Source organism: Gekko japonicus, unplaced genomic scaffold (genome assembly GCF_001447785.1).
Source record: "Gekko japonicus isolate JY-2015 unplaced genomic scaffold, Gekko_japonicus_V1.1 scaffold378, whole genome shotgun sequence".
Classification (NCBI taxonomy): Eukaryota; Metazoa; Chordata; class Lepidosauria; order Squamata; family Gekkonidae; genus Gekko; species Gekko japonicus.
The window spans coordinates 809,973-837,141 of record NW_015159722.1 but is presented as its reverse complement, the minus strand read 5'-3'; the positions used below and the strand labels follow the sequence as shown (position 1 = coordinate 837,141).

The following is a 27,169-nucleotide window of genomic DNA, read 5'->3' as shown; positions in this document are numbered from 1 at the left end:
GCACACATATACCTGCCGTGCACTGAACTCAGCTTTTGACACACAACCATAAGCCACTGTTAACACTGGCTTAGTAGGCACAGCAAAAGCTGAATTCAGCACTGGGTGAAAACAACCTGTTCAGAATGTGCTGGGAGCAGATGGGAGGCAGTTGGGGCAGGCTCTTCCATGTGAGCAGCTTGCACTGAAATAATCACAAAACGAGAGCTCTTAATGCTCAAGTATTTGCCAAAGATATCAGTTTATTTTTGCTCTCAAGTCAGCTTCCTTTAAGCACTTAATGTCTTGCACAAGGCAGTAATGAGACAGGTTTGTATTTCCGTTTATTTATTTATATCTCACATTTCTCCCCAGTTTGGCTTTTAGAACATCAGTCTCCCCTCCTCCATTTTCTCACAACAGCCCTAGGAGGCAGGCCAGGCTGTTGATGGGCCTAAGATCACTCAGCAAGCTTCCATGGTCAAAATGGGGATTTGAACCCAAGTCACCCAGGGTCCTAATCTGCCACTCTATCCACTACACCACACTGGTTCTTAAATTCATAACTGTCAGGAATAATAAGCTAACAAGACCAGGGCTATTTTTGGGCAGGAACGCACAGGAACGGAGTTCCGGTTGGCTCCCAAGTTGGTCACGCCCAGCAGGAACTCATTAGCATAATAGGCCCAACAGCAGAAACTCATTAGGATTGGCTACATTAGGGGTGTGTAGCCTAACATGCAAAGGGCTACAAAAAAGCCCTGGGTTTTGACAACAAACAAGGTAAACAGAATAACAAGCAAAAGGTGGGTGTGGCTGGATAACCACACTTCTGGTAACATGGGGTGTGTGGCCTAATGTGCTAATGAGCTGTGCTGTCAGGGGTGTGGCCCAATATGCTAATGAGTTCCTGCTGTTGGGTGTGGCCTATTATACTAATGAGTTCCTGCTGGGCTTTTTCTTCAAAAAGAGCCCTGAACAAGACGATATGCTGACAGGGGCCAATTTACTGGTATTTTTAAATGCAAGTGATAGGTTGTTGTCTTAATTTAATGCATGAGGTGAGGGTGACTGTCACTTAAAATGAAGTGCAATAGAAGAAGCTAATAAAATCTCTGCACCCACAAGTTGGAAGATGCCACTGAAGAGTTCAAAGGCACAACATTCCAACATCCAAGCTATAACAATTTAGTATCAGTAACACTTCTAGATTAAGTGTATTTAAATCCATCAAAGCTGGGATTTCTTTACTCTGTATTCATAGACTTCTCCCTAGAAGCAAAAATGACTAAACTGAGGCTTTCATACTTTGGTCACATTATGAGAAGACAGGAGTCTCTGAAAAAGACAGTCATGCTAGGAAAAGCTGAAGGCAGCAACAAACAATGAAGACCCAACATGAGATGGATTGACTCTATAAAGAAAGCCATGGCTCTCAGTTTGCAAGATCGAACAAGGCTGTTAACAAAAGGACATTTTGGTGGACATTGATTCATAGGATCTCCATGAGTCGGGGACAACTTGACAGCACGTAACACACACACACATTCATAGACTATATTAATGTTTCCCCTTCTGTTTCAAATGTGGCAGGCATTTTGAAGCATACTTCAAATATGCACCAATGTAATATCTTTGCTATGTGCTGGAGTAAGCTAGGCATGATCACATGGGGACTTGAACCATAGGTGATGAGGTATTACCATTGTCTGGAGAGTTGAGCAGATCTATCTTCCCAGGAAACTCCGACCCCTTTCTTTAGTAATGTGTCCCTCTGTTGTAGCATGGCAGACTGCTTCCTTTAGCATCACAATGTGTGTCACACAATGTTTGGGAAAGGAAGCACTAGCACAGCAGCAAAGAAGTCACTAAGCTGCAGTCAGAAGGAGCTGGGTCTTAGAGGAAGAAGAGATTGGATTTATACCCCACCCTTCACTACCTGAAGGAGTCTCAGAGCGGCTTACATTCCCCTTCCCTTCCCCTCCCCACAACAGACACCCTGTGAGGTGGGTGGGGATGAGAGAGCTCTCTCAAGAACCGCTCATAACAGCTCTGAAAGAATGTCTTACTGACCCATGGTAACAACAGCAGCTGCATGTGGAGGATTGGGGAATCAAACCCGGTTCTCCCAGATTAGAGTCTGCACTCTTAACCACTACACCAAACTGGCTCTTTTAGCAATGAATCACATACTTTGAACCACTAGGCTTGGGGCTCAGAGGATCAAACCATTCGCAAGGACACCAGGGCACCACCAGGACAAGGCTCCCTGAAAAGCATGGCATATGGGAGAATACTGGGGGCAGTGTTCCCTCTAAGCTGAGTTATTGTGAGCTAGCTCACAGTTTTTTAGTCTCCGGCTCACATTTTTGTCTCAGCTCAAGAAGGATGGCTCCAGAGCAAACTAATTTATGCAGTCGCCCAATTGCTCACTCACAACTTTAGTGCCAGTAGCTCACAAAGTAGAATTTTTGCTCACACAGCTTAGAGGGAGCATTGACTGGGGGATGTGATTGTTAAATTTGAGGGCCTCAGGCTACAACAAGTCTAAAAGAGATTAAGTTTCAGTAGCAAATGGTAACTAGTACATGCAGGACTGGAATTATTATGTTCTGAGCAGTTGATGCCAGACAGAAATCCTGCTGTTGCATTTTGTACTACTTGAAACTTCCATGACATCTTCAAGGCAGCCCCAAATAGAGCAAAGTGCAGCTGTCCAATTTAGAAGTTATGTTAGTGTGCTTCACTGCAGCCAGGTAAGCAGATAAGTTGCCAGCTTACAGGATAGATGTATTTGAAAGAAGGTGTTCCTAACAACTGCACTCGTCTGTTTCTTCGTTGACAAGGCCAGGTCCAAGAGCACCCTGGAGCTGTTAACTTGATCTACTAAGGAGAGCTTAACCCCATTTCTAAGGCTGGTAGATCAATACACCCTACCTTCCTGAGCAGCATTGCCTCTGTATGGATTAAGCTTTGTTTTGGTCAACTTCAGCCACCTGACCACAGCCTCAAGACTCTGGCCCAGAGCCTTCTCAGCTGCTTCTGGAGGTTTAGATAACGAGCAATACAGCTTGGCATCAGTCCAATATTGGTGACAACCTATTCCAAAGTTCCTGAAGATCTCTATCAAAATGTTAAGATAAAGGTCAAAAAGCCCCAAGAATAAAATGGACCATAGGGGCACCATACACATTAACTCCCAATTCTACCTCCCCTGTCAAGACTGTTTCCTGCCAACAACAAAAGAACAAAACCAATGGAAGGTTGTCCCTTTTATTCCGGACATTGATCAACATTGATCCACCAAAATATCGTGATCAACCATTTTATTTATCTATTTAATTTTGTTAGACCATATCACATGCTGCTGATAGATCAGTATCCAAGTGTTGGTGGAGATCATTAGCCAAAGCCAATAGTCCTATTTAAGTCCCAAATCCCACCTGAAACAAGATCGAAATGCATTAAGGGCAGACTGTGAATTAGATCACTTATATACAAGCTGGGGTTAAAAAAAAAGAAAAAGAACATGTGCACATAGGTGAGAACTATGCACATAGGTTTGACAGCCTAGACAACAATGATGGTCACCAAACTAATCATAGGTGCCTCTGGAATTAACAGCAGAGATAGCTAACCACATCTATTGGAAATCTCAAAATGGAACAAGTCAAAGACCCTTGATTAGCAAAGCATACTGATGTGAAATCGAGTTATACTTTCAAATAGGTGAGTTATCCTTCTTATCAGGTTTCTTATGCTCTCCTAAGTGATAATGGGAAACAAAATGCTTCTCGTATTTGAAATGGAACATGGTATGACAAATATGCATACAATATCTTCATGTACCTGTTTGTCCTCCCTGCAGAATCAAGAGGGGGTTCTCTGAATGTTAAAACTCAAGGGATACAGGAGCTTCTCTCATCCGCTCTATGTCATCCTAAAATGTGATCAGACTATTTTTTTTCAGACTTGAGCTGTAGATGTAAATTATGACCTATGTACAGAGGAGGCTATAGCTCAGTGGCAGAGCACATGTTTTGCCCCCAATCATCCCAGGTTCAGTCTGTTGTATCACAAATGAAAAGAATTATAGGTAGCAGATCTCAGAAAGCCCGAACCTCTAGAGAGTTAGTGCTTTTATGCCCTGAAACAAACAGAATTTTCAACTTTAACATGCCAGGTATTTCTGGGTTTTCAAGTAGTCAGCAATGAGCATTCAAACTGCAAAGTGCCAGGTCTCTTTCTGTTGCACTTTATCAATATTGTTCAGGGAGTGATGTAATTGTTTGGGGTTTAGCAAAGACATTCCATATCATTTCAGCTTTAATACCAGGCTGGAGCCTTCCTTGTCTGTCTGTGGAAGCTAGATAAACACAGACCTGTGTGATTTCTTCTCATCTCAGAATACTTAGTCAGAGACCTTAGAATATACCCTTATTGTGAGCTAAACATTTCACATTTCTTTTTGCCCATGTGCCAGAAATCCATTTCTTGAATAAACACTTCACACATTGACACTCTTAAACTCACTAGATTTGATAAATAAATAAATAAAAGGCATACAACCTTTCAGAAACTATTAAACACCCCTCTGCCGACAAATGAACAGCTAGACACTTCATGGAATCGCTGGGCCTTTTCTTTGTCTTCATTATGCATGAAAGATTAACTTTCCATTTCAGCTCATCTGCTAAACAACCAAGCTTTTCTAAAACACACTTGAAGCATTGTTCTCAACACATTACTCATTTTAGGGATACTCTTTATGCAGAGGTTTCAGACTCTCACAGAGGGGGTGGTGTGCCATTTTTCACCCATATTAAGTAGTGGATCTGCATTTCTCAGTTAAATGAAATTTAATCATGAGATAGACACTGTGTGTGGCACATAGTCACTTGAAAAAGAAAAAAAAAATCTACAACCACGTTAATCACATTAATTGAGCTGCATCTAATCCATCACTACACAGAGCAGTAACTCACTTGTCAATTCATCCAATGCACCGTCATTCTGCCCATGACTAGCAGAATGTAACTAATCTCTTATTTATGTAGCTTGCTTAAGCTCTCTTCTCACCCTGAGCCCAAATAGCATGTTTGACACTGGAGCATTTTGTTAGGTGAATTCTAAATAAATGTTTCTCATTATGGAAACGTATTGTTACAAAACAAGCAAATGTTTTAACATACTGGATACATTCAATGTTTATTATGGTGTGTAAAAAAATGAAAAAAAGAACATCTCCTCATTGTCTAGTATTGTCTTCCCTAAAGATTCCAGACAGCTTATCTCTACAGGGCAGGTTAAAGATCCTCCTCCTCGGGGAAGTATGTGCCAAAATGTATATCACCATTTCCATTTTGTTCCACAACCCTAGCAGACACTTGCTTACAAAAGCTTATGTCAATAAACAATCAAAGTGTTAGCCTTTAAGAGCCATGGGATTGTTTGCTGATCTTAATACCTGGAAAGGTCACCAGTGGTACAATTTCAGAAAACATGAATGAAAAGGAGATAACCAGAGACCAAACAGACTCAGCTCAGCAAAGCAGCCTCCAAACAACATTTGTAGAAGCGTTTTAGCATCACTTTCATAATTTAAATTCAGGTGGGGGTAGCCGTGTTGGTCTGAAGCAGCAGAACTAAGTCTGAGTCCAGGGGCACCTTTAAGACCAGCAAAGTTTTATTCAAAGTATAAGGTTTCATGTGCAAGCACACAATCATGAAAAATATTACTTGTATATTACTTGTATAAGTAATAATGTATTATTTATTACAATGATTAAATTTCATTTATTTGAACTATTTCATATTTCAATAAATTATTTCATGATTTAAGTGCACCAGTATTCATTTCCTGAAGGGTTTTTGGTCAGTTTTTGTGATGAAAGCTCCTGTGACATAAGACTATTCCAGGCTACAATCATGCGCCAAGAGAAAACTTAGTCCTAATTCTCCTTACTACTATCTGCCAATATTATACCAATTCTCAGAGAGTTCTTGTTCTCCGTTACCATCAAATTTTAATTCCTAGTGCTATTTTAGCTATTCCCTTCCACTCCAGAAATTTACTGTAGCTACGGAAGGATGTCAGATCTCCATGTTTTTTATTGGCCAATGTCTTCTTAGAACAGTGCATCATTGCCAGTTCCCTCAGCCTCCAACTATTCCACACATTTTTTCTAACAATTTGCAGAGCTTCAGAAATCAACACTTAAAAAATCCATTCTTTCGCCTTCTCCTATTTTCATATAATTTAGGAAGAGAAGTTCAAGGGAAAATTGCTTAGATGATGAAGTACACATCAGGTGTTACATACTAGAAGTGGATGCTTTTTATGGAAAAGGATAGCCTGTAATGCCCTACCAGCCATACCAGTTTATATGAATCGTGACAAGGGAGGGGATGGGGACAGCATAGCTGTCCCAGCTAGTGCAGGCAAACCCGCCAATCAGATGGCCGCCAGGAGCTCCAGCCACAACCAGGAAGTGCACACTCACTCAGACCTGGTTCCAGCTGGGATGATCCTGGCCAGAAGGGGGTATGGCTACTCCAGCCCAACTAGTGTGCACTGCATGCTGTGTGGCTAAAAAAGAGAAGGTCACCTGAGAGGACTAAGAAGGGGATGCTGAGCCCAACTGGAGGCAGGAAGACATAAAAGGAGAGGGGCCTAGAGCTAGAAAGGGAGAGGTGGAAGCAAGGAATCTGACGTAGGAGGAGAAGAGACAGAGAAAGAAAGGAAAGACAGCTTTAAAGCAACAGGTGGAGAGGGACCATGGTGCAGAGGACAGGGAATCCTTTCTGCAGAAAGAGATGATAGCCTGATCAGGGGGGTAAGTGGCCTTCTGGGTGGGGCTCCCATTCCTGCTTGTAATTTGACAATAACACTATTATGGACCTGAAAACTGTGCCTCATCTTGTTCTGGATAGAAGTTACAATATATCTTCCCCCCCCTTGTGGATGCTATGCAGCCTTTGACCAGAGTCACAACAAACTCAGGTTGCCAGCCTCCAGGTGGGGCCTGGAGATCTCCCGCTTTTACATCTGGTCTCCAACTGACAGAGATCAGCTCCCCTGGAGAAAATGGACTCTGTGGCATTGTACCATGCTGAGGCCCCTCCCCTCCCCAAACCCCACCCTCTCCCGGATCCACCCCCAAAGTCTCCAGGTATTTGCCATCCAAGAGCTGGCAACCCTACAACAAACCTTTGAGCCCAGTAGTCATTCTTACGTCTACATATTATGCAAATGTTAAACACCAACTTTTCCAATAATTTTTAGAACAATTCCAGTTCTGTTTCTGAACATGTTACAAAAGAGCAATTTAAAAACTGGCAAATGCATGTGTTATTTCCAATATATCTGGAAAATGTGAATTTTAAGGGGGAAAATATTTTCCCTTGCCTAGTAAAATTAATTCTTAAAATAAGCCATGATTGTGAGGAAGTCACAAAAAGGGTGAAGAAAAAAGTAAACCAGAAGTTGAACAAGAAAGACTGCAAAAACTCAAACCTCAGTGCTGTTTAAAGCCATGCTGAAGTACACATAGGGCACTGGCTCCACTGCAAAGTTAATTTGACACATTAAAGCAATATTTAATTACTCGTTTTATTAAATACTGAAGGTTTTTTCTTCTTTCCTTTGTATGTAAGTGGGGTATTCAAAAACACAGAACAGAATGATGTGCATCTGTTATTAGTCAGAGGAAGTCCCAGAAAGCCATGGCTGGTTTAATTTAACCTTCTTGGCAGTTCATTTAAAATTAGGAAGACCTCCAATGTCTTCCAGCTCTTCCAGAATTCCACATGAGAGCAGAGAATGGCTTGTATGATAAATCAGACCTACTTGGATCTGGATGGCATGGGCACAGATTAGGCAGCATGGACAGAGTTTGAGAAGCACATCACTCCCCAGGCTGCCTGCCATGGGTGGGTGAGGGTTCAGCTTGGGTGTTTGGGCAACTTTGTGTACATATATTGTTGTATTCCTACCATCTGGTGTAAGAAAATGAGTAATCTGAAAAGCTAGGCAGATAAAATGGTAGGAACCAAAAGATGATGATGAAGAAGAAGAGAAGAGATTGGATTTCTACCCCGCCCTTCACTTGGAGTCTCAAAGCGGCTTACAAACTCCTTTCCCTTCCCCTCCCCACAACAGACACCCTGTGAGGTGGGTGGGGCTGAGAGAGCTCTGACAGAAACTGCTCTTTTTCAAGGACAGCTGTGCCAGAGCTTGTGACTGACCCAAGGTCACATCAGCAGGTGCAAGTGGAGGAGTGGGGAATCAAACCCGGTTCTCCCAGATTAGAGTCCGCACACTTAACCACTACACCAAAGATGCTGAAAGACTTCTGCTTCTCCATTTCTGCAGTACCACCAGCCAACTGATTTAGTGATGCTGGGAAGTTTTGCCTTTCAGAGGGGTGTTGCAACAGAGGCTGGCACAGCAGCTGGATCTTTACACAGAAAGTGTGGGGAAGAGGGAAAGTACTGTGACCAGGAAGGGGTCCTGTGAGCCTAATCCTGGTTTCACAGTTTAATTCACATGGCTTTGGATTATGTCTGAACTGAGCCAATAACAGTGAACACAATTTGTATTTTAAGAGTTTGGTTTTTGCAATATCCAGAAAAAATATATAAACTGAGCAAAACATTGAACTGGAATATACTTTCATCTCACCTTTTATGTGTTTCTGCCAAGGATTTCTCTTCCATTTCATGGTCTATTTTAGCTGTAATAAACAAAGGGAAAGTTAAGACACAAAATGCAATGCTTTATTATCTTCTTTAGTAGCAATATCCTTCAAGTGTGTACCTCTGGGGGGGAAAGCTCCAGCTGAGTTCTAAACGGGCATTCAAATTGTGCACTTGGCATTTACTTGAAAATGCTGAACTATACAGAAGCTACATCAAGAAATGGTTTAACAAAACAAAGCCTCCCCCCCCCATTCAACCAGCTAGATTCTAGGAGTAATTGTACAAATCACCCCAGAAGAGGTAAAGAATATTATCCTCCAGGCGCTCAGTAGGGGTCAGTCACCAGAGGTCGCCATGACTTCCAGGTGCACACACACATGCATATATTAAAAAAAAGAATATTATCACACAAAAGGCTTCTAATCAGCCGCTCTAACAATTTCTTTGCACGTTAAACGTTCTCGTTTGCTGCATGTTTTCTATTTTAAAATCTGTTAATTCAAGGATGCATAAATAAAGACAATTTAAAAAATCTATATCCATATATAAAATTCCATGACAAGGCAAGATAATCAGTGTACTTGACTAAATTTTGTTTTATATGTTAAATTTCATTAAAAAAATGTTTTGGTGGCCTAATCCTTTCTCCAAATTTTTTCCACACAGATTTTATTAATGGGTTTTCCTTCAGAACTTCACTGGACAGTAGTTTGGTTTATTTGCCATCTCTCTCTCATTCAAAAACATGGTTTAATCTCAGTTTCCCAGCTGGAAAAAACAATATTGACAATTTACAGAGAATGAACAGCTTAGCTTGGTCAAAGCAACCTTTAAGAGTGTGCAGTGGAGATGATCTCTGATTCTCTTTGCTAAGTGCTGATGAGGAGGACTGGAACAGAGATGGGATGTTTGCCAACAAACCAGCCTGAAAATGGACTGCTACAATCAATACAGTTGGACATTATCTCTCCTATACAATAATTCTGTTTTGGAGTGGCAACATTCCTTGCACTCCCAAATCAGTCCATTTAATGCTCTGTCACTCAGCACATCTCCCTATCCACTGGCTGCATTCCCTGAGGTTTACCCACAGAAGCCATGCCGGCCAAAGGTTCCCTCAGAACACAGTTGCTTTCCCTCCCTGAAGGGCCTTGCACTTGTGTGTGGCACCGGCAGCAGCAGCACCCTGCTTTTCCTGCGCCTGGCTCTGGCGTGGTCTCTCCAAGGCGGTGAGCGGGAGCTGACCCCACTCGGCCCTAAGAGACAAAGGCTCCGAGTGTGCAGGCCAGCCCGAGCAGGCCACGCTGAAGCGGCAGAAGCCCGGTGGTTGCTGACGCATGCCCAGGAACATGTAGTCAGAGAGCGAGAGGCAGCAGTGGTGCTCTCAACGATGGAGGAGCACCAGAATACAGGCCAGGTAACACCACTCACCTCTTTGCTGCGGCTCGCTCGGAGGAGGCCAAGACCGCCTGGAGGCGGCAGCTCCACACACCTGCTGGGGGGGGCTCTTTCTAGAACTCATTGTATTGCTTTTATACAACGGGCTTTGCTCCTAGTATAACATTAAACCATATTTTTCATCTGCAGTTTTCAAATTATGACTTGGATTCCACTGAGATGTACTGTGAGTAGTAGGCTTTTTGTTCACAGAATTTCTGCAGCTTTCTCTCTTCTCCCTTCCCACTACAGTTTCAAATACCCCAAGCTGCTGCTCCTGGGGGATGAGGACCCCACCCCCAAAAACAGCACAAGAGGGGAAAGTGTCATAAATTGCTTGAGGATCTTTTCAGTGGGATCTAACCCAAGTCCTATACCACTTAACATAAGAAAAACCTGCCAACAGGTATTAACATCAAGAAAACACCCATTGCAAATCTGAGATATGATATATAATATTGTACACAAGTACCAGTACTTTTTAAAATTATTTATATTACTCTTTTATGGAACATAACACACCTATTATATAAATATCAGACTAATACAGACTATCCTAGTCATCTAATTATGGTATTTAGTACACCATCTCACATTTGTAATTGACATTTTCTCTTGATAATTTAGTATCAAAGCATATTAAATATAGTAATGTATTCTAAGCATTTGCAAATTCTGGGATTTAGAACTACTGTTCCATCCATGTATTTTGTGATATTTTACTTTACCACCACAGTCTTGAGTCTTGAAGGAGCATCAGCATTGCTTGTGTAATCCCCTCCTCTACTGTATGTTGCAAGCTAATTAGTTACTTCCACTCTGGCCGCAAACCATAGTTTGTTATTTCATCCAAGTCAGAAAACTATAATTTGCACTTTTATTGCAATCCAAGATTCCTAGAAAACCAGTCCGTTTGGAGGCAAAGTATAAAAGCAGATGTAAATAATTAGCTCGTTACATGCATGGAGAGAAACAGGAGGGAGCAAGAATCCCACAAGCAAGTCTGAAACAAATTCAGGATTCAATCATGTAGGAGCATGGTTTGCTGCTATGTTTGAATATGCCGCCACAAAAAAATTAGGATTGATCAACCCGCCTTTACTAATATTCATACCTTGTATTTACTGATGGCATCAGGCCCATCTTAATGTCTAGAATCATTTTACCCATGCAAACACATGATGGCATCAACTCCTGTTTGGTTGAGCTTTAGTTCTGTGCCCAGTGGGTTGGATCCAATGAACTATGAATGGAATGAGTTCACTGAACAAATATCTTCCTTCCCTTTCCTTGTACCTTCTGTAATGCTGCTTCTGAGAGTCAAACTAGATGATACTGGGTCCCCAAATCTGCCCACAGATGAGGTGCTATGTTAGGAATCTGTTTTTTCTTTATTTTCAGCAATGCCCTGGAGGCCTGATCTGGCTGGAGACTTCAATGTGGAGGGAATAAGAGGCTCCTCTCCCCCCCGCCATGCAGTTTTCAAGAGCTAAACTTTCAGTTTTTTTAAAATTATGATATGGGGGATGTCCTCCCAGCAGGATCAGCCCCCACAAAAATTTTAAAAGTAAAAAAAAATCCTGATTCTACAATGGCACCACATCCCTGTGGCAGATTTGGTATTTTGTATTGTCTAGACTGGCCTTCAATGTCAGGACACTCTTGGCAATAGAGTGGAATTAAGTGTGAGAGAGATTGCGGCCACTTGTGTTACATCCTGTCATGTTCAAAAGGTCACCAAATCTCACAATTTCTGGGAGAGTTCAGGAGGAAGGGAGAGTGATCTGTTCTGTCCACAGTTCATTTCTGCAAAGTCTTGCTTGGGTTTTGTTATAGTGGGAACTTAGGAAGATTCTCCAAATTCCACAAATAACTGATACCAGCCGTTTGTGAAGAGACTGTTCAAACAGAGATCCTGGGATACATCTGAAATGTTTGTAACATAAATGTTTGTAGCAGAGCTGCCAAGCCCCTGGTGGAGGCAGGGATTCCCTGCTTCCAAGTCCCAAGGGTAGCTCTAGGAATTGCTGGAAACTCTATAGTAAGAACTTCCACTTTTACCACAGAGTTTCCAGCAATTCCTAGAGCCACCCTTTGTTACTTCCAGGTAGCTCTGACAATCACCAGGAACTTAATGGTAAGAACTTGCTGCAAGTAGAGGAGGTCTTATTTACCTTTTTCTCCTGGGAAACTGCCCGCCCCCCACATTTAGCACTGCCTGGCAACCCTAGTTCGTAGACAACTTGACTTTTTTTTTGGTCTTTGCTGCAGATCACACAACATTATTCAGGATGGTGAAAACCAAGGCTGAATGTGAAGAGCTCCAAGAGGACTTCCAAAAACTGGGTGAGTGAGCAATAATGTGGCAAATGAAGTTCAATGCTGCTAAGTGTCAGGTGATGAGCATAGGGACAAAAAAAATCCCAACTTCAAGTACAGGCTAATGGGGTTTGAACCTGCTGAGACTGAGAGAGAAAAAGATCTTGGACTTATAGTGGATAGCTCGATGAAAGTGTCAACCCAGTGTGCTTCAGCAGTGAAAAAGGCAAACTCTATGTGAGGGATTATTAAGAAAAGGACTGAGAATAACACATCTGATATTATAATGGCCCTGTATAGACCTCTGGTGTGGCCTCATTTGTAATACTGTGTACAGTTCTGGTCACCATATCTCAAAAAAGACATCACAGATCTGGAGAAAAGTACAGAGGAGGTCACCCAAGTTTATTAGGGGATTGGAGCACATTCCCTAAGAGGAAAGGCTGAAGAGTCTGGGACTTTTCAGTTTAGAAAAGAGATGACTAAGGGGGAACATGATAGAGGTTTATAAAAATATTCACAGGGTAGAGAGAGTTAACAAAAAGAATTTTTTCTCCCTCTCTCAAAATATTAGAACTTGGGGGCATCCAATGAACCTAATGGGCCATAGATTCAGGACGGACAAAAGGAAGAAGAAGAAGAAGAGAAGAGATTGGATGTATACCCCGCCCTTCACTACCCAAAGGAGTCTCAGAGCGGCTTACAAACTCCTTCCCCTTCCCAAAACAGGCACCCTGTGAGGTAGGTGGGGCTGAGAGAGTTCTGACAGAAACTGCTCTTTTTCAAGAACAGCTGTGCCAGAACTATGGCTTGCCCAAGGTCATCCAGCCAGGTGCAAGTGGAGGAGTGGGGAATCAAACCTGGTTCCTCTAGATTAGAGTCCACACACTTAACCACTACACCAAACCACTACACCATACTGCTTTACACAGAGAGTGATTACAATGTAGAATTCTCTGCCAGAGGATATAGTGCTGGCCACACAATAAACAGCTTTAAAAGGGGATTAAACAGATCCATGGAAGATAGATCTATCCGTGACTACTAGCTGAGGGGAACCTCCACATTCAGAGACACTAAACCTCTGAATCCCAGAGCCAGAAAGCAAGATCAGGGGAAGGTCTCAGCCTCTATGCCCTGTTGCTGGCCCTCCAGAGGAACTGGCTAGGCATTTTGTGAGACAGGATGCTGAACTAGATGCACCACAGGTCTATTCCAGCAGGGCTCTTCTTATGTTCTTCTGTTATGCTCTTATGTGGGACCCAAAGTGGCTTACATCAGTCTCCTGGTGCCCATTTTTATCCTCACATCAACCCTATGGGGTAGGTTAGACTGAAAGAATAGCAGGCCAAGGTCACACAGCCAGTTTCCATGGCCAAGTTGGGATTTGAACCTGGATCTTCAGATACACTCTAACCACTATACCACACTGGCTCTCCTATGTTAAATGTTGGCAGTGAAAATTTCACATTCATTGGTCAGCTTACAGTAGGTTCCTTAATATGATGTACATGTATTAAAAATACAGAAGTCCTGCAAGACAATATTCCTGGCATGACAAAAAATAAATAAACAACCTTAGTATTCCCAGACCAATCTTGAGACAGTACAGATAACAATCTGATTTAATATATTTTTGTTAAATCACAGCAAAAATGGAAACTGCTGTAGAATGAAAGCAGTAAAGCAGTTGCCCAGCAGAACATCTTTATAAGGGTGGTGGTGGTGAAGTGTGCATATAAATGGAAAATCTGACACTAAACTGAGGGCAATCAGTACAACGTCTTTGCAGACTGGTATATTAAAACATGTGGGAGATGATGCTAAAGCCAATCCACTAACAGAATAAAGGAGCCTAGCTATGCTGAGGGTGATGAGACCAAATACTTGTTCTATTAATATTTCTTGCTGTTAACAGGACTACTGAAGATACATTTAAATATACTGACAACTTGTAAATTGTCCTGAATATTATTTATTGCCTGAATTAAAGTATGGAAAAATAAAAAAAAAATAAATTAAAATGGCTGCTAGAAACACAGCACCAGCCTAGAACTCCTGTTTTTGTTTTTTTATTCATTTAGTGAGAATTCTGGGGGGGGGGATTGCTGTGATAGTTAAGACAGCTCTCTTTTCACGGAAAAAGTTTTTGGGGTCACGTTCTCTGACCCCCAACCCTCCCACTGGTTGCCAGGCATTGCCTAACAACCCCAGTGCAGGCTATAGGAGGTTCAAGGGCAAATAAGGGCTTGCCTGTTCAGGTCTGAAGGAAACTGTTCAGTAATACTATATATTAAAAGGTAAAGGTTCTCTTGCTCGAAAGCCAGTCGAGTCCGACTCTAGGGTTGCGGTGCTCATCTCCGTTTCAAAGCCGAAGAGCCAGCGCTGTCCGAAGATGTTTCTGTGGTCATGTGGCCGGCATGACTAAACACCAAGGTGCACGGAACGCTGTTACCTTCCCACCGAAGTGGTACCTATTGATCTACTTGCAATTTCTTGCTTTCGAACTGCTAGGTTGGCAGGAGCTGGAACTAGAGACGGGAGCTCACTCCATCATGCGGCAACTCGGGTCTCAAACTACTGAACTACTGACCTTCCACAGCCTGCAGTTCAGCGTCTTAACCACTTGAGCCACCGCAGCTCCTAATACTATATATTAGAAACAATAAAAATAAAATATAACTTTGCTCATTGTTAAATTATGTGAAATTTCTGTATTTTATATTGGGGAAGGGAAAATTAGTATGGGTTTACTTTGCAAGTGGCTTCTAGAAAGATACAGCAAATTTAGAAGAAGAAGAAGAGATTGGATTTATACCCCGCCCTTCACTTGGAGTCTCAGAGCGGCTTACAAACGCCTTTCCCGTCCCCTCCCCACAACAGACACCCTGTGAGGTGGGTGGGGCTGAGAGAACTCTGACACAAACTGCTCTTTTTCAAGGACAGCTGTGCCAGAGCTTGTGACTGACCCAAGGTCACATCAGCAGGTGCAAGTGGAGGAGTGGGGAATCAAACCCGGTTCTCCCAGATTAGAGTCCGCACACTTAACCACTACACCAAACAAGGTATCAAGACACACAGTAGTTTAAAGGGTCATTTCAGAAATTTTTGGCAGAGATACATCCTGTTGATCAATGCAATCCTAATCCTTTCTATCACCTTTAGCAGAATTTGTGCCAGGAACCACAGGAAGAGACTCCAAAGAGTCAGGCACACTGTGAAATGGTACAGAAAGGCAATTAATTATGTAGTTTTTTCCCCTGACAATTTTTTTAAAAGACTGAAAATGTAGGGGATGTGTTTTACAGAAAAATACTGGTATGAGGGAAAGGGGGTTATTTAATTCTTATGTTTCATACTTTCTTCTTCTCACTGAAAATCACTACCAGAAAGTTGCTTTTACTGTGTGTCTCTCTGTGTTAAGTGCACAACTCTCATTAACAGCCTTGCTCAGATCTTGCAAACTCAAAGGGCTGTGTCTTCCTTTACTGAGTGTATCCACCTCACGTTGGGTCCTCCTCTTTTCCTGCTACCTTCAACTTTGCCTAGCATTATTGTCTTTTCCAGTGACTCTTGTTTTCTCATAATGTGAAAAAGTATGATAGCCTCAGCTTATTTTTGCTTCTAGGGAGAGGTCAGGCTTGATTTTGTCTAAAACCCACATTTGTCTTTTGTGTGGTCCACAATATCCATAAAACTCTTCTCCAACACCACATTTCAAATGAATCAACTTTCTTCCTGTCAGCTTTCTTCACTATCCAGGTTTCACACCCATACATAATCATGGGGAATACCATGACATGAATTAATTTGATCTTTTGTTGTTGTTGTTCAGTTGCACAATCGAGTCCGACTCTTCACGACCCCATGGACAAGATCCCGCCAGGCCCTCCTGTCTTCCGCCGTCCTCTGAAGTTTGCTCAGTTTCATATTCGTTGCATCAATGTCACTGTCTAACCATCTCATCCTTTGCCGTCCCCGTCTTCTTTGACCTTCAATCTTTCCCAGCATCAAGGTCTTCTCCAGTGAGTGCTCCATTCTCATTTGGTGGCCAAAGTATTTGAGCTTCAGTTTCATTATCTGGCCTTCCAGGGAACAGTCAGGGTTGATTTCTTTTAAGATTGACTGATTTGATCTTCTTGCAGTCCAAGGGACTCTCAAGAGTCTTCTCCAGCACCATAGTTCAAAAGAATCTATTCTTCAGCGCTCGGCCTTCCTTATAGTCCAACTCTCACAGCCATACATGACTACTGGGAATACCATTGCTTTGACCATACAGACTTTTGTTGGCAGGGTGATGTCTCTACTTTTTATCATGCTGTTTAGGTTCACCATTGCTTTCCTCCCAAGGAGCAGGCGTCTTTTAATGTCATGGCTGCTGTCACAGTCTGCGGTGATCTGGGATCCCAGGAACGTGAAGTCTGTCACTACTTCCACGACTTCCCCTTCTATTTGCCAAGGAGTGATGGGGCCGGATGCCATGATCTTATTTTTTTTTTGATGTTGAGCTTCAAGCCTACTTTTGTGCTCTCCTCTTTTACCCTGAGCAAGAGGCTCTTTAGGTCCTCTTCACTTTCTGCCATTCGAGTGGTATCGTCTGCATATCTGAGGTTGTTGATCTTTTCCCCATTTGATCTTGGTCGCCAGCAAAACATCCTTGCATTTAAGAATCTTTTGTAGGTCCTTCATGGCTGCCCTTCTCAGTCTCAGTCTCCTTCTTGTTTGCAGACTCCCTTTTTGTTGATCATGGAGCCAAGGAATAGGACATTTTGAACAATTTTAGCTTCTTAATTGTCAACCTTGAAGTTGTGTAATTCCTCAGTAGTCATTTCTTTTGTCTTCTTGATGTTCAGCTGAAATCCTGCCTTGGCACTTTCTGCTTTAACCTTCATCAGTAGTCATTTCAAGACATCACTATCTTCTCTCAGTAAGGTGGTGTCATCTGCATATCTCAAACTGTTAATGTTATTTCCACCAAGTTTCAGTCTGCCTTCATCTAAATCTAATCCAGTTTTCCTTAGGATATATTCTGAATACACACTGAACAGACAGGGAGATAAAATACATCCTTGTTTGACACCTCTGCCAACTGGAAACCACTCAGTTTCTCCATATTCTGTCCTAACAGTAGCCTCTTGTCTGGAATACAGGTTGCAGATCAAAACAGTCAGATGATGTGGCTCTTCATCTTGTTTTACCAAAGAGAACTGAGCTCTATCTTCTGCTTTTGATTATGTAATGTATTTGATTTCTATATTCGCCATCCAGTGATGTCCACATACACAATTATATGTTTGGTCACCTGAAATGTGTTTGCAAAGAACAAATCGTTGTCTTTACAGAATTCTTTCCTGCTTCATTTCATGCTTCTAGCCCAAATCTTCCTAAAATATTTGACTCTGCTTTGTTTCCTACTTTTACATTCCAGTCATCTATGATTAGGAGCTGCAGTGGCTCAAGTGGTTAAGACGCTGAACTGCAGGATGTGGAAGGTCGGTAGTTCAACAGTTCGAGACCCGAGTGTGCCGCATGACGGAGAGAGCTCCCGTCTCTAGTTCCAGCTCCTGCCATCCTAGCAGTTCAAAAGCAAGAAACTGCAAGTAGATAAATAGGTACCTCTTCAGTGGGAAGGTAACAGCGTTCCATGCGCCTTGGTGTTTAGTCATGCCAGCCACATGACGACAGAAATGTCTTCGGACAGCGCTGGCTCTTCGGATCATGGAGGTTTTTTGCTATCTTCTGGGTATGGAGCAGGGGTCACTGGGGGTGTGCAGGGGGAGCTATTTGTGAATTTCCTGCTTTGTGCAGGGGGTTGGACTAGATGACCCTGAAGGTCCTTTCCAACTTTATGATTCTATGTGGATCTTCTATTTGATATGCTATGTTGTGTGGGCCAGTGCCTGTGCTAGACACTTGGGATGTGGAGGCTATGGGCTGATGGTCAGATCATATGCTGCCGACTAAATTTGTGGGGCAGTGGGTGGTCCTAGCATCTAGCATGTTGGAAGCGCTTTCATTTTGAGATTTTTAAAATAGTCAGTTCTAGAGTGAAATGGTGAATCTCCTTAAAAAGAAAAGTTCAGAAAAACAAACTCATCAGATATTGAGCTTGACTAGAAAAGCAACATGTAAATCCATTAACTGTGTACTAAAAGAACAACTTACTCAGACAACTTTAATTTCAAAAAATAAAACTTCAGAAAATGTTTCAAAATTCCATTTTACTTTCTTTAAAACACACCCTATATAAACAGACAAATCCTCAAAAGGTGCCAAAAAGTTGCCCTTCTGTTTTTCTAAATGATCTTTGTGTGCACAGTCTAGCTGGAATTACTCATCGATTATGTCTACGTAAACAACAAAAAGCCTTTAGAAAAAATACTGAGATCAAAAGCCTGTCAAATAGTAAGCCGGAAAGAGAAATCCTGTAGGAACTCTTTCAAGTCTAAGTTCAGTCCTGCCAAATAAACACAAAAGATTTTGTATTGTAAAATATTTCAACATTCGTTTGGAACTTGACCAAACGGTTTCCCCCCCTCTGCCTCCTGCTTGTTGAGTATTGACCTGAGCAGTATGAATAAAATACAGGCTTCCCAGTCATCTAGGGTTGCCAACTCCAGCTTGGGAATTCCTGGAGATTTGGGGGCCATGCCTGGGGAGGGTGGAGTATGAGGGGAGGGAGGTCAGTAGGGATATGATGCCATAAGGCATGCCTTCTAAAGCTGCCATTTCCCCCGGGGGCCCTGATCTCTGTAAACTGGAGATAAATTACGGTTCTGGGAGATCACCAGGCTCCACCTGGATACTGGCAACCCTTTGTGTTTTCCTCATAAATCAATGCAGGGACAGGGAAGATACTTGCAAGGGAGAAACAGCAGACAGAAAGAATGTGCTTAACCCTCTTCCACTCTTTAAATACCTTGTAGGTGTGAGTGAATTCCCCTTGGCTCCATTCTGACATTTTTTTTCTCATTACTGGTTTCTAGGTAGTATACAGTTTATAATTTTGGGACTCTTTGTACTGATGTACTTTTTAGAATTTTCCTTTTGCAGTGTTGTCTAAAATAAATCTATCCATTTAAAATATTTATAGCCTGCCTTCTCCCCTTAAACTCGAGATGGTTACATATTTCACATAGCTCTTCAGTGTGACATTTTATATTCTTGCCTGAAGGTATGCTGCAGTCATACACCATTCAGATGGTATGGATGCATGTATGAATGGACGGATGAGTCTCCATTGTATCTAAAGTACATTTTTGCATGCAAAAATCTGCTTTGGTTGCCCTGGTTACACAAGCCCCAGAGCTCTGTGCATCCTAGTCAGGCCTATAGCTACAGTGGGGCATCTAGGGGCCTGGCCCCCTGAATTCCTCTCAAGGCCCCACGACTTCCATCCAGACCCCAAGCCCCTCAGCTCTCCAGGCTGCTTGGAGGACTACCAACTCTCTGGGCCACCCAGAGGACTCACCACCACCACTCCTTCCCCAAGCGTGGCTTGCTTCCCCACGTAGGCTGGCAGAGTGCCATCACCGCAAAAGTGAGTTTTAAATTTTTTAATCTTATTTTGTGACGTCAGCGCCCCCTGACTTAAGGCCCCCCAAATGACAAAATCCTGGCTACGAGCCTGATTCTAGTATTGTAGCCAGTGTGTGGGCAAAGACTGTTATGCAAATATGAATGCAAGAATTGTTTTCAGGCTATAAACAGATTAAAAACGTGATCAGGTCGGTTTTGCATGCATTGTGCCAGTGAGTGGACAACTCAAATTTAGCAGAGAAATTCAACAACAGAGATTTTAGTGAGCATCACTCAGTTATTTTTAAACAATTGCTTTCCAAAAGCCATGCTCCACAGTAATACTAGCTAGTGATGAACAGCCTAGCAAGGGAGAATGTGAGGGTACAAATAAAGTTGATTTTTTCCCTTTGATTACAAGTGCCTTCCTAAATTCATATTATCACAGAAAGCATGGGGATGAGAACATATATATGCCAAGAGAGTATATAGTTCCACCCTTTATTGTACAGAAGGCTGAAAAGTTCAGATTTTAAAAACCATCTCCATACTCTTCTTTACTGGAGAGGGAAGGCATATGAGAGCGAAGATATAAATCATAGGATTTATTTCTCAACAAAATATCCAGTATATTTTTACTTCTTTCTTATTAAATGGTTCTCTTCTAGTAAAAAGGTCCAACAGTATTTTATTTATTTACTTATTTAGACATTTCTTTTATCCCAAAGTATAGGACCTGAAGCAGCAACAGTCAAACAGAGTGAGCTTACAGAGGAAAAACGCAATAAAATTCATAGTCATAGCTGCAGGGGACCTGACCATATCTTCTTCCACCACTGCCCAGAAAGCCTATAGTACATAGTAGAAATGAGCTGCAATCCAGTTTTGTTTCTATGGGATTCTGTGGGTTTTGTTTCTGAACCATATGACTTTCCAAAAGCAATGTGTAAATGAAATAAACCAGATGGTCTGTACATACAATACTTTTTGGTACTATGAAAAGAATCACCGTGTCTTTGGAGACAAATCAAAGTACAGCTCCAGCTTCCAGTTTTATGAAATTGTCAACAAAAAATAAGTTAGTTTTCAAAAAAAAGAACTCATCAGTTTATGCTTAAAAGTCAGCAATAATCGCCTCTAATATCACTCAAAACAAAATACAGAAAACAGGTAGAGTTTATCTAAAATGAAAGAGTGGTTCATTTAATCTACACCATGAATAGACACTTTACTCACAGTGTTGTTCTTCTAGCCTTTTGATGAAGCCTAGAAAAGTCAAATTATTAGTTACCTTGACTAATGAATTTCTCCATGTTGTCTTTAAAAGGTTGGATGTGCTCTTCTAACGATAACTGACAAACTTTGCCTGCTTCTGTCTCACACGCTGAAATTGAAGTAACACACCAAATTAGAACGATACAACCACTGCAGGAAAGTTTCTCCCCAACTCTTTATATTTACTGATGGATCCTATGAATTACTGGTTCAAACAGATTTCCAGGACTGGATGAAATCACTGCTTTGCTGGAGATAACAAAGCTGGACAACACTGACATCTGGTGTGATCCAGTTTGGGCCACTTTATCATGGACAGCCAATTGCACTAGTTTGACATATGTTAAAAACAACGACAAAACCCCAAATCTTATAAGATTCAGCAACTGTCTCAGGATAGACTCCAGTCGACTCATATATGTCACTGTAAGAGGCTGCATCTGACTTTGAATTCTTCCATGTCACTGCAGCTCTGAAAACCAGTAATAACATGTCATTGAAACTAACACACAGTATACACACAGTATAATGGCATCATATAGGATATCACTGTAGCTATGCTGATAAAGTCAATTTCTCTTAATTTTTTAAAAACATAAAATGTTTTTTGTGTGAATTTTTAGAATCAGGCATCCACCCAGAAACAATTGTCTAAATATGTTGTTCCAAGAGCACTGCTTTAAAATGATGCACATAATGCTATTTTCTCTTAAATCTGATGGTATACTAAGCCACAGTCCTATGCACACTTATGTGGGAATAGGTCCTATTGAACTCAATGAAATTTACTTTCAGGCACACTGCTTAGGACTGCTCCCTTTCTCTGACAAAAACAATTCTAAGGGCCTGATTTACAGATGCAAGAGAATGAGATGGTAGAATGGGCTGCACCAGATCAGACTACATCATATGCTGGGATTTTGTCACATGTTAAAAAAACTCTGTGCAAATTAAAAAAACAACAACAACACCACAGCAAGTGAAAAAAGGTGAAGAAGCTTTCACCATGCTTTGCTAGTTTTCAATTTGCATTCAGAACATGAATCTATCACATACATTTTGTAGTACATTCTACCACCTCAACATTTTACTACTTCATTCTTCTACATGTGTAAACCAAGCCTATGCATACAGTGCTAAGTGTGCCAAGTTAGCTACATTCTACTTGTGGCAGTTCTTATGCTCATCACATGCCTTGTATGCAGCAAAGGCCAGTGACTTCTTTAGAGACCAGCAGAAGGAAGACACGTAAAGTCTTAGAAAGTTAAGAGGATGATAGTGAGGCTCCAGGTAATCTTAAACATTACAATTAAACACACTTTGTCAAAACCCTTACTCCTCAGAAACTGAGCAGAATCCATACATCTAATGCATTTACCAAGATTATGGAGTTCAGTTACTAAATTTACACTTAACAATTTCTTTGAATGTGAATGCAAGCAAAATCCATACAAAGGAGTAACTACTGAGCATTACACAGCTGTAGGCTTTATTCCACACATGGTTATAATATATCATAGTGAGAGCTGGTGGCATTGTTCAACTGCAACCAGTCTTTATGATTAAGCAGCACTACTAGAAGGGATCTAATAGAATGATGGGTAGGATCAAGCTTCAGGGTGGGCAAAAGTCAAGGCTTATGACTGGATTTTATCAGCCTAGAAATTCCTGTAAAGAAACAGAATGTGAGACTTTGCATTAGGTGGCAAAATTATAGTAGACTGCAGAGCTATGTAAGAGTTGCACCTACAATGACTACTTACTCTGTATGCCAATAAAGGCACTGAAACTGACTACTTACTCACCTAATGGTGGAACAAAAATATTTGATAACAAACCTACTCAGGCATCCTCAGAAGGCAATTATTTTTATTTCTAAGATATATTTATTTTATTTTAACACACTCTTTCTCTAAGAAGCTCAAGGTGGCATACAAGTCCCCCTCCCCTTTTCATCCTCACAACTTTACCTCAAGATAAGTTAGGATGAAATAAAGGGCTGGATCCATAACTTATGCATGGCACTTGTGATGGTCCCCTGGGGCTAGGTGCTCAGAGACCTGAGTATTCCGGGCGTGAGTGATTTATAAATCCAAATTATAAATAAATTATAAAATAAATACACTGCCCCCCCAAGGATTTTCTATCACAACTCCCACCGTCCCCACTGCTCCAGGGAATTTCCAGTGGGAATAATGGTTTGAAGGGATAGTCTGGGCCTGGGTATAAACTAAAATGAAGATTGTTCACTTTAAAATGAACAACAACAACATTTATTAAATAGAAAGGATACAAAGTGAGACAAACCTGAACTGATAATGAGATGTGGGAGGCTAGGTTTGAGTACCTTTACCGGGGGGGGGGGGGGCTTTCTCAAAGAGTCTCATTACATACATGGGTGAATTCTACCAAGTCCACCTTTCTGCAGCTCCTATGCCACACTATTCCTAAGGGTCCATGCAATCCTGGTCCTATTCTAGCTAGTTCGCCACACTGCTCACATAGGAACAATCGAACAATTTTTAAAAATGGGGTTTGAAAATATTTCACACACATGCCTAAGAGACAAGTGAGAATCAGGGCCATTAAAGTGAAAATAAGTCTTTGCAGATTTTGCCTGTCTGTTTGGAAGTCATGGTTGACTTCTGGTGACCCCTAGTGGGGTTTGGATGTTTCAGAGAGACGGCTTACTGTTGCCTGCCTCCGCGTCCCAGCCCTGGTATTCCTTGAAGGTCTCCCTTCCAGGTACTTGCCAGGGTCAGTCCTGCTTAGTTTCCAAGATCTGATGAGATCGCGCTTGCTTGGTCTATCTAGGTCAGGGATCTATGCACAATTTTTGACTGAAATGAATGGTTGCAGGTCATTGTTATCAGTGGAACCCAAATTTAGAGAATGTGGGCTGGTCTGTAGCCGATGTTAATAACTCAACAATTTATTTTTAAAAAGTTAACCAAGATTTACTGCCTGTTAAACTTAAAAAACAAAACAAAACAAATGCTGTATCTGACTCATGTGGGCAGCCTTTAAAAACATATACACATATGCAAATCAAATTGCGCAAACTATATTTCTAAACTTTGTGTAATCAACTCAGCTCCAATGATCTGCCGAGGCTCAGATCTCACATGCACTTGGCTTGTAAACTTGCTTAACAACATCACTATACGAATTCTATTGACCTCAATGAAACCATTCATGGTCAGAAAGTTAAAAATACATTTAAGTGTTTACAGGCTCAGTGCCTAAATAAATCCAGCTTTAGGTCAGTTTCATAGCAAGTGCAGGAGCTGTGATACAGCAACTTCTTTCGATAGTCTAGTCTCAGACTTTAGTTGCCTTCTCAAGCAATGAAAAAAACATTTCACATGCTTATTTTTTGATCCTCACAACAACAATGAAAAAAAATGAACATACACCAATTTTTGACAGGAAGCAAACAGAACACTACCACTAATTTCAGATTTAAAATCTGTGAGAGAACTAGAAGTTATGGAAATTTCACAAAGCTTTCCCGCACAGGAACACACAAATATAACAGTTTGGACCCTCCAACACTCCAAGAAGGTGCCATGTTTGTTTGGGCTGATCTCAGCTCTTGCCTTCCATGCAGAACAATCAAAACATTTGGACCAGGATCCAAAGCATCACATGTGGTGTACTGCTCATATGTGGGGTTTCTCCAGCTCTTCCCCCATGACAACAGGCATGCACACCCTCCCACATGAAAAATACCCTCAAAAACTGCAGTCTCACCAATGTAGCATCATATGAGGCAAAAGAACCACCAACCAGAAGGGGGGAGGGAGTCAGCCCCACCCTGTGCAGACATGGGAGGTGTTTTGCACAGGCCCAAAGGCCTACCTGAATCCAAGCCTTGAATTTATGTCTCAGGATATTCTCCTGCTATTTCATTGCATTCAAGAAATTTACTGAATTATTCTAAAAGGTTATCTCCCACTTCACTGGCAAAAGCTTTCAAGAAAGTTTAAAAATTCACTCTTTAAAGTCATAATAAACACAGGTCGTTATCTTAAAATGAAACAACTTTTCTGATCTCTTTTTCAATATGCATCAGTAATCAATTATATACTCTTTCCTAGAAATGTAAAACCTCTAATATATTTTATATTAATTTTTCTAATCAAATATACTTGCATTAAAATATATGGATAACTGGTCTTTCATGTACAGGACTGAAATATCAACAGAATTTTCCAAGCTGTCACAAGTGTGGCAACACATGCCGATATGAATATATTACCCATTTCCCACTACTCTTTAACATACTGCTCTTGTAAAGAAGAGAACTTATTTTTACATTGCAGGGAACAAGAACTGGGTATCTACAGTGTATGCACCAGTCCTAAGTGTGTAAGAGACTAGAGCTGAGCAAGCAGTCATTCAACAGACAATTTTGGGTCAAATTTAAGAAATTTGGGTCAAATTTAAGAAATTCAGTTTGTGGAAGCCTATGATGGTTCAGAAATGCTGAGGAACATTATTATAAAAACCTAATGGGAAAAGATATTATCTGTAATCCTTACTCCTCTAGTTTTGAAGACTACCTTTGGCAGATCTATCTGTCAAAATGTTACACTGACTCTAACCTAGTTTTTATGTGTTATTGAAATATACCTCTATGTTTATGTATATCTTTTGATGGCAACTGTATGGCATTGTTTTGAGAGAGAAAAATAATAATAATTTTAAAAAAATTTTAAAAAAAGAAATGCTGAGGAACATGGAGGTTGAAATATTCCCCGAAAATAAGATTCTATCTCATCTTACTAACCCAGAGTCATATAGAAATGCTTGAAGTGGTAACTTTAAAAGAATCAAGAATGGAAGGAAATGAAACCAGATTTATCTGAATGGCACACTTTTCCATACAAAGAGAAAGACTTCTTAATTTTCTTGTGTTTATTTTTTTGGTATTGTTAGGACTTATGCTAAGGACTGTTGAGGCTTCAAAAGCTTCTACAGACAGCTCCTTGTTTGGAGTTTTAAGGATAGTAAAACATGACTCACAGATTGACTGAAATCCTGGCTTTATTTTACATATGGTTTAGGTTTAGGAGTCTGCATGCAGCAATGTTTCAGTCAATTAACCCTTTCAGCAATATTTGCACAGGCTACTGAAGTATGTGTGGGCAGCACTGTTGATTAGCTAGCCACAGCAACATCTCAGGTGGCAATCCTAAAAGGCGGTTAAGCTGTAATCGTGCAAACTGAATAATGATGACTTGAATGGTCTCATCGCCTTAAGATGAACTACTCTGAAATGTGAAGTGTGGGCTTCAACTGCTTTTGAGATAATAACCTTAGAGTACTTTTACACCTCACCTCTGCAGCCTCTGTCAAAGTGACGTGGACTCAGCATGATGTGAAAAGCAGCAGGAGGGCTCCTGACAACATTTTTGCACCAACTTCTATAGGGGCTGCTGACCTGAACTCGTTCTGGGTCAGCCAAAATGCAACCGGTCAGATCCAGTAGGACTGTTTTGTAATCCTTTGGTCTGCAGTTCATTGGATATATCAGATATTAGATGCAGTGCCTTAACTTTTTTCTTTTTTTAAAAAAGGAAGCAAATTAGTAATTATCGATCTGTAATTACTGCAGCCACTTGCAGTGAAACAAACTGACATACATGTGAAGGTATTATAATCAAGAAAACTAAGAGCAGCGCACTAAGAAATGCCAAAATTATACAGAAAATGAGATTCAAATGGCTGAAATCAAGAAAATGTCTAGCATGCTTAAGTGCTTGATTTGAACAAAAGGGTAGGATTTTTCAATAATTAATTTATTTTATACCTCTTCTCTCCTCCTTAAATTTCTGCCTGCACAGGACCGTGAAGGCAGGAAGATACATTAATGAAAATGAACATTCCCTTTGACAAAAAACTTTGCGTGGCTTCAATGTGTTCTTTAACTGTTCAC

General features: G+C 41.2%; 1 protein-coding gene across 1 annotated transcript in view; it reads right to left on the bottom strand.

The window, feature by feature from the left end:
* FMN2 (formin 2) overlaps nucleotides 1-27,169 on the bottom strand; it is a 267,533-nt gene that overhangs the window by 35,400 nt on the left and 204,964 nt on the right. The window contains exons 15-16 of the mRNA XM_015421613.1: nucleotides 21,245-21,337; nucleotides 8,663-8,714 (exon numbers count right to left, since the gene is read on the bottom strand). Coding sequence (XP_015277099.1) covers nucleotides 8,663-8,714; nucleotides 21,245-21,337 — 145 coding nt within the window. The remainder of the gene's footprint in view (nucleotides 1-8,662; nucleotides 8,715-21,244; nucleotides 21,338-27,169) is intronic.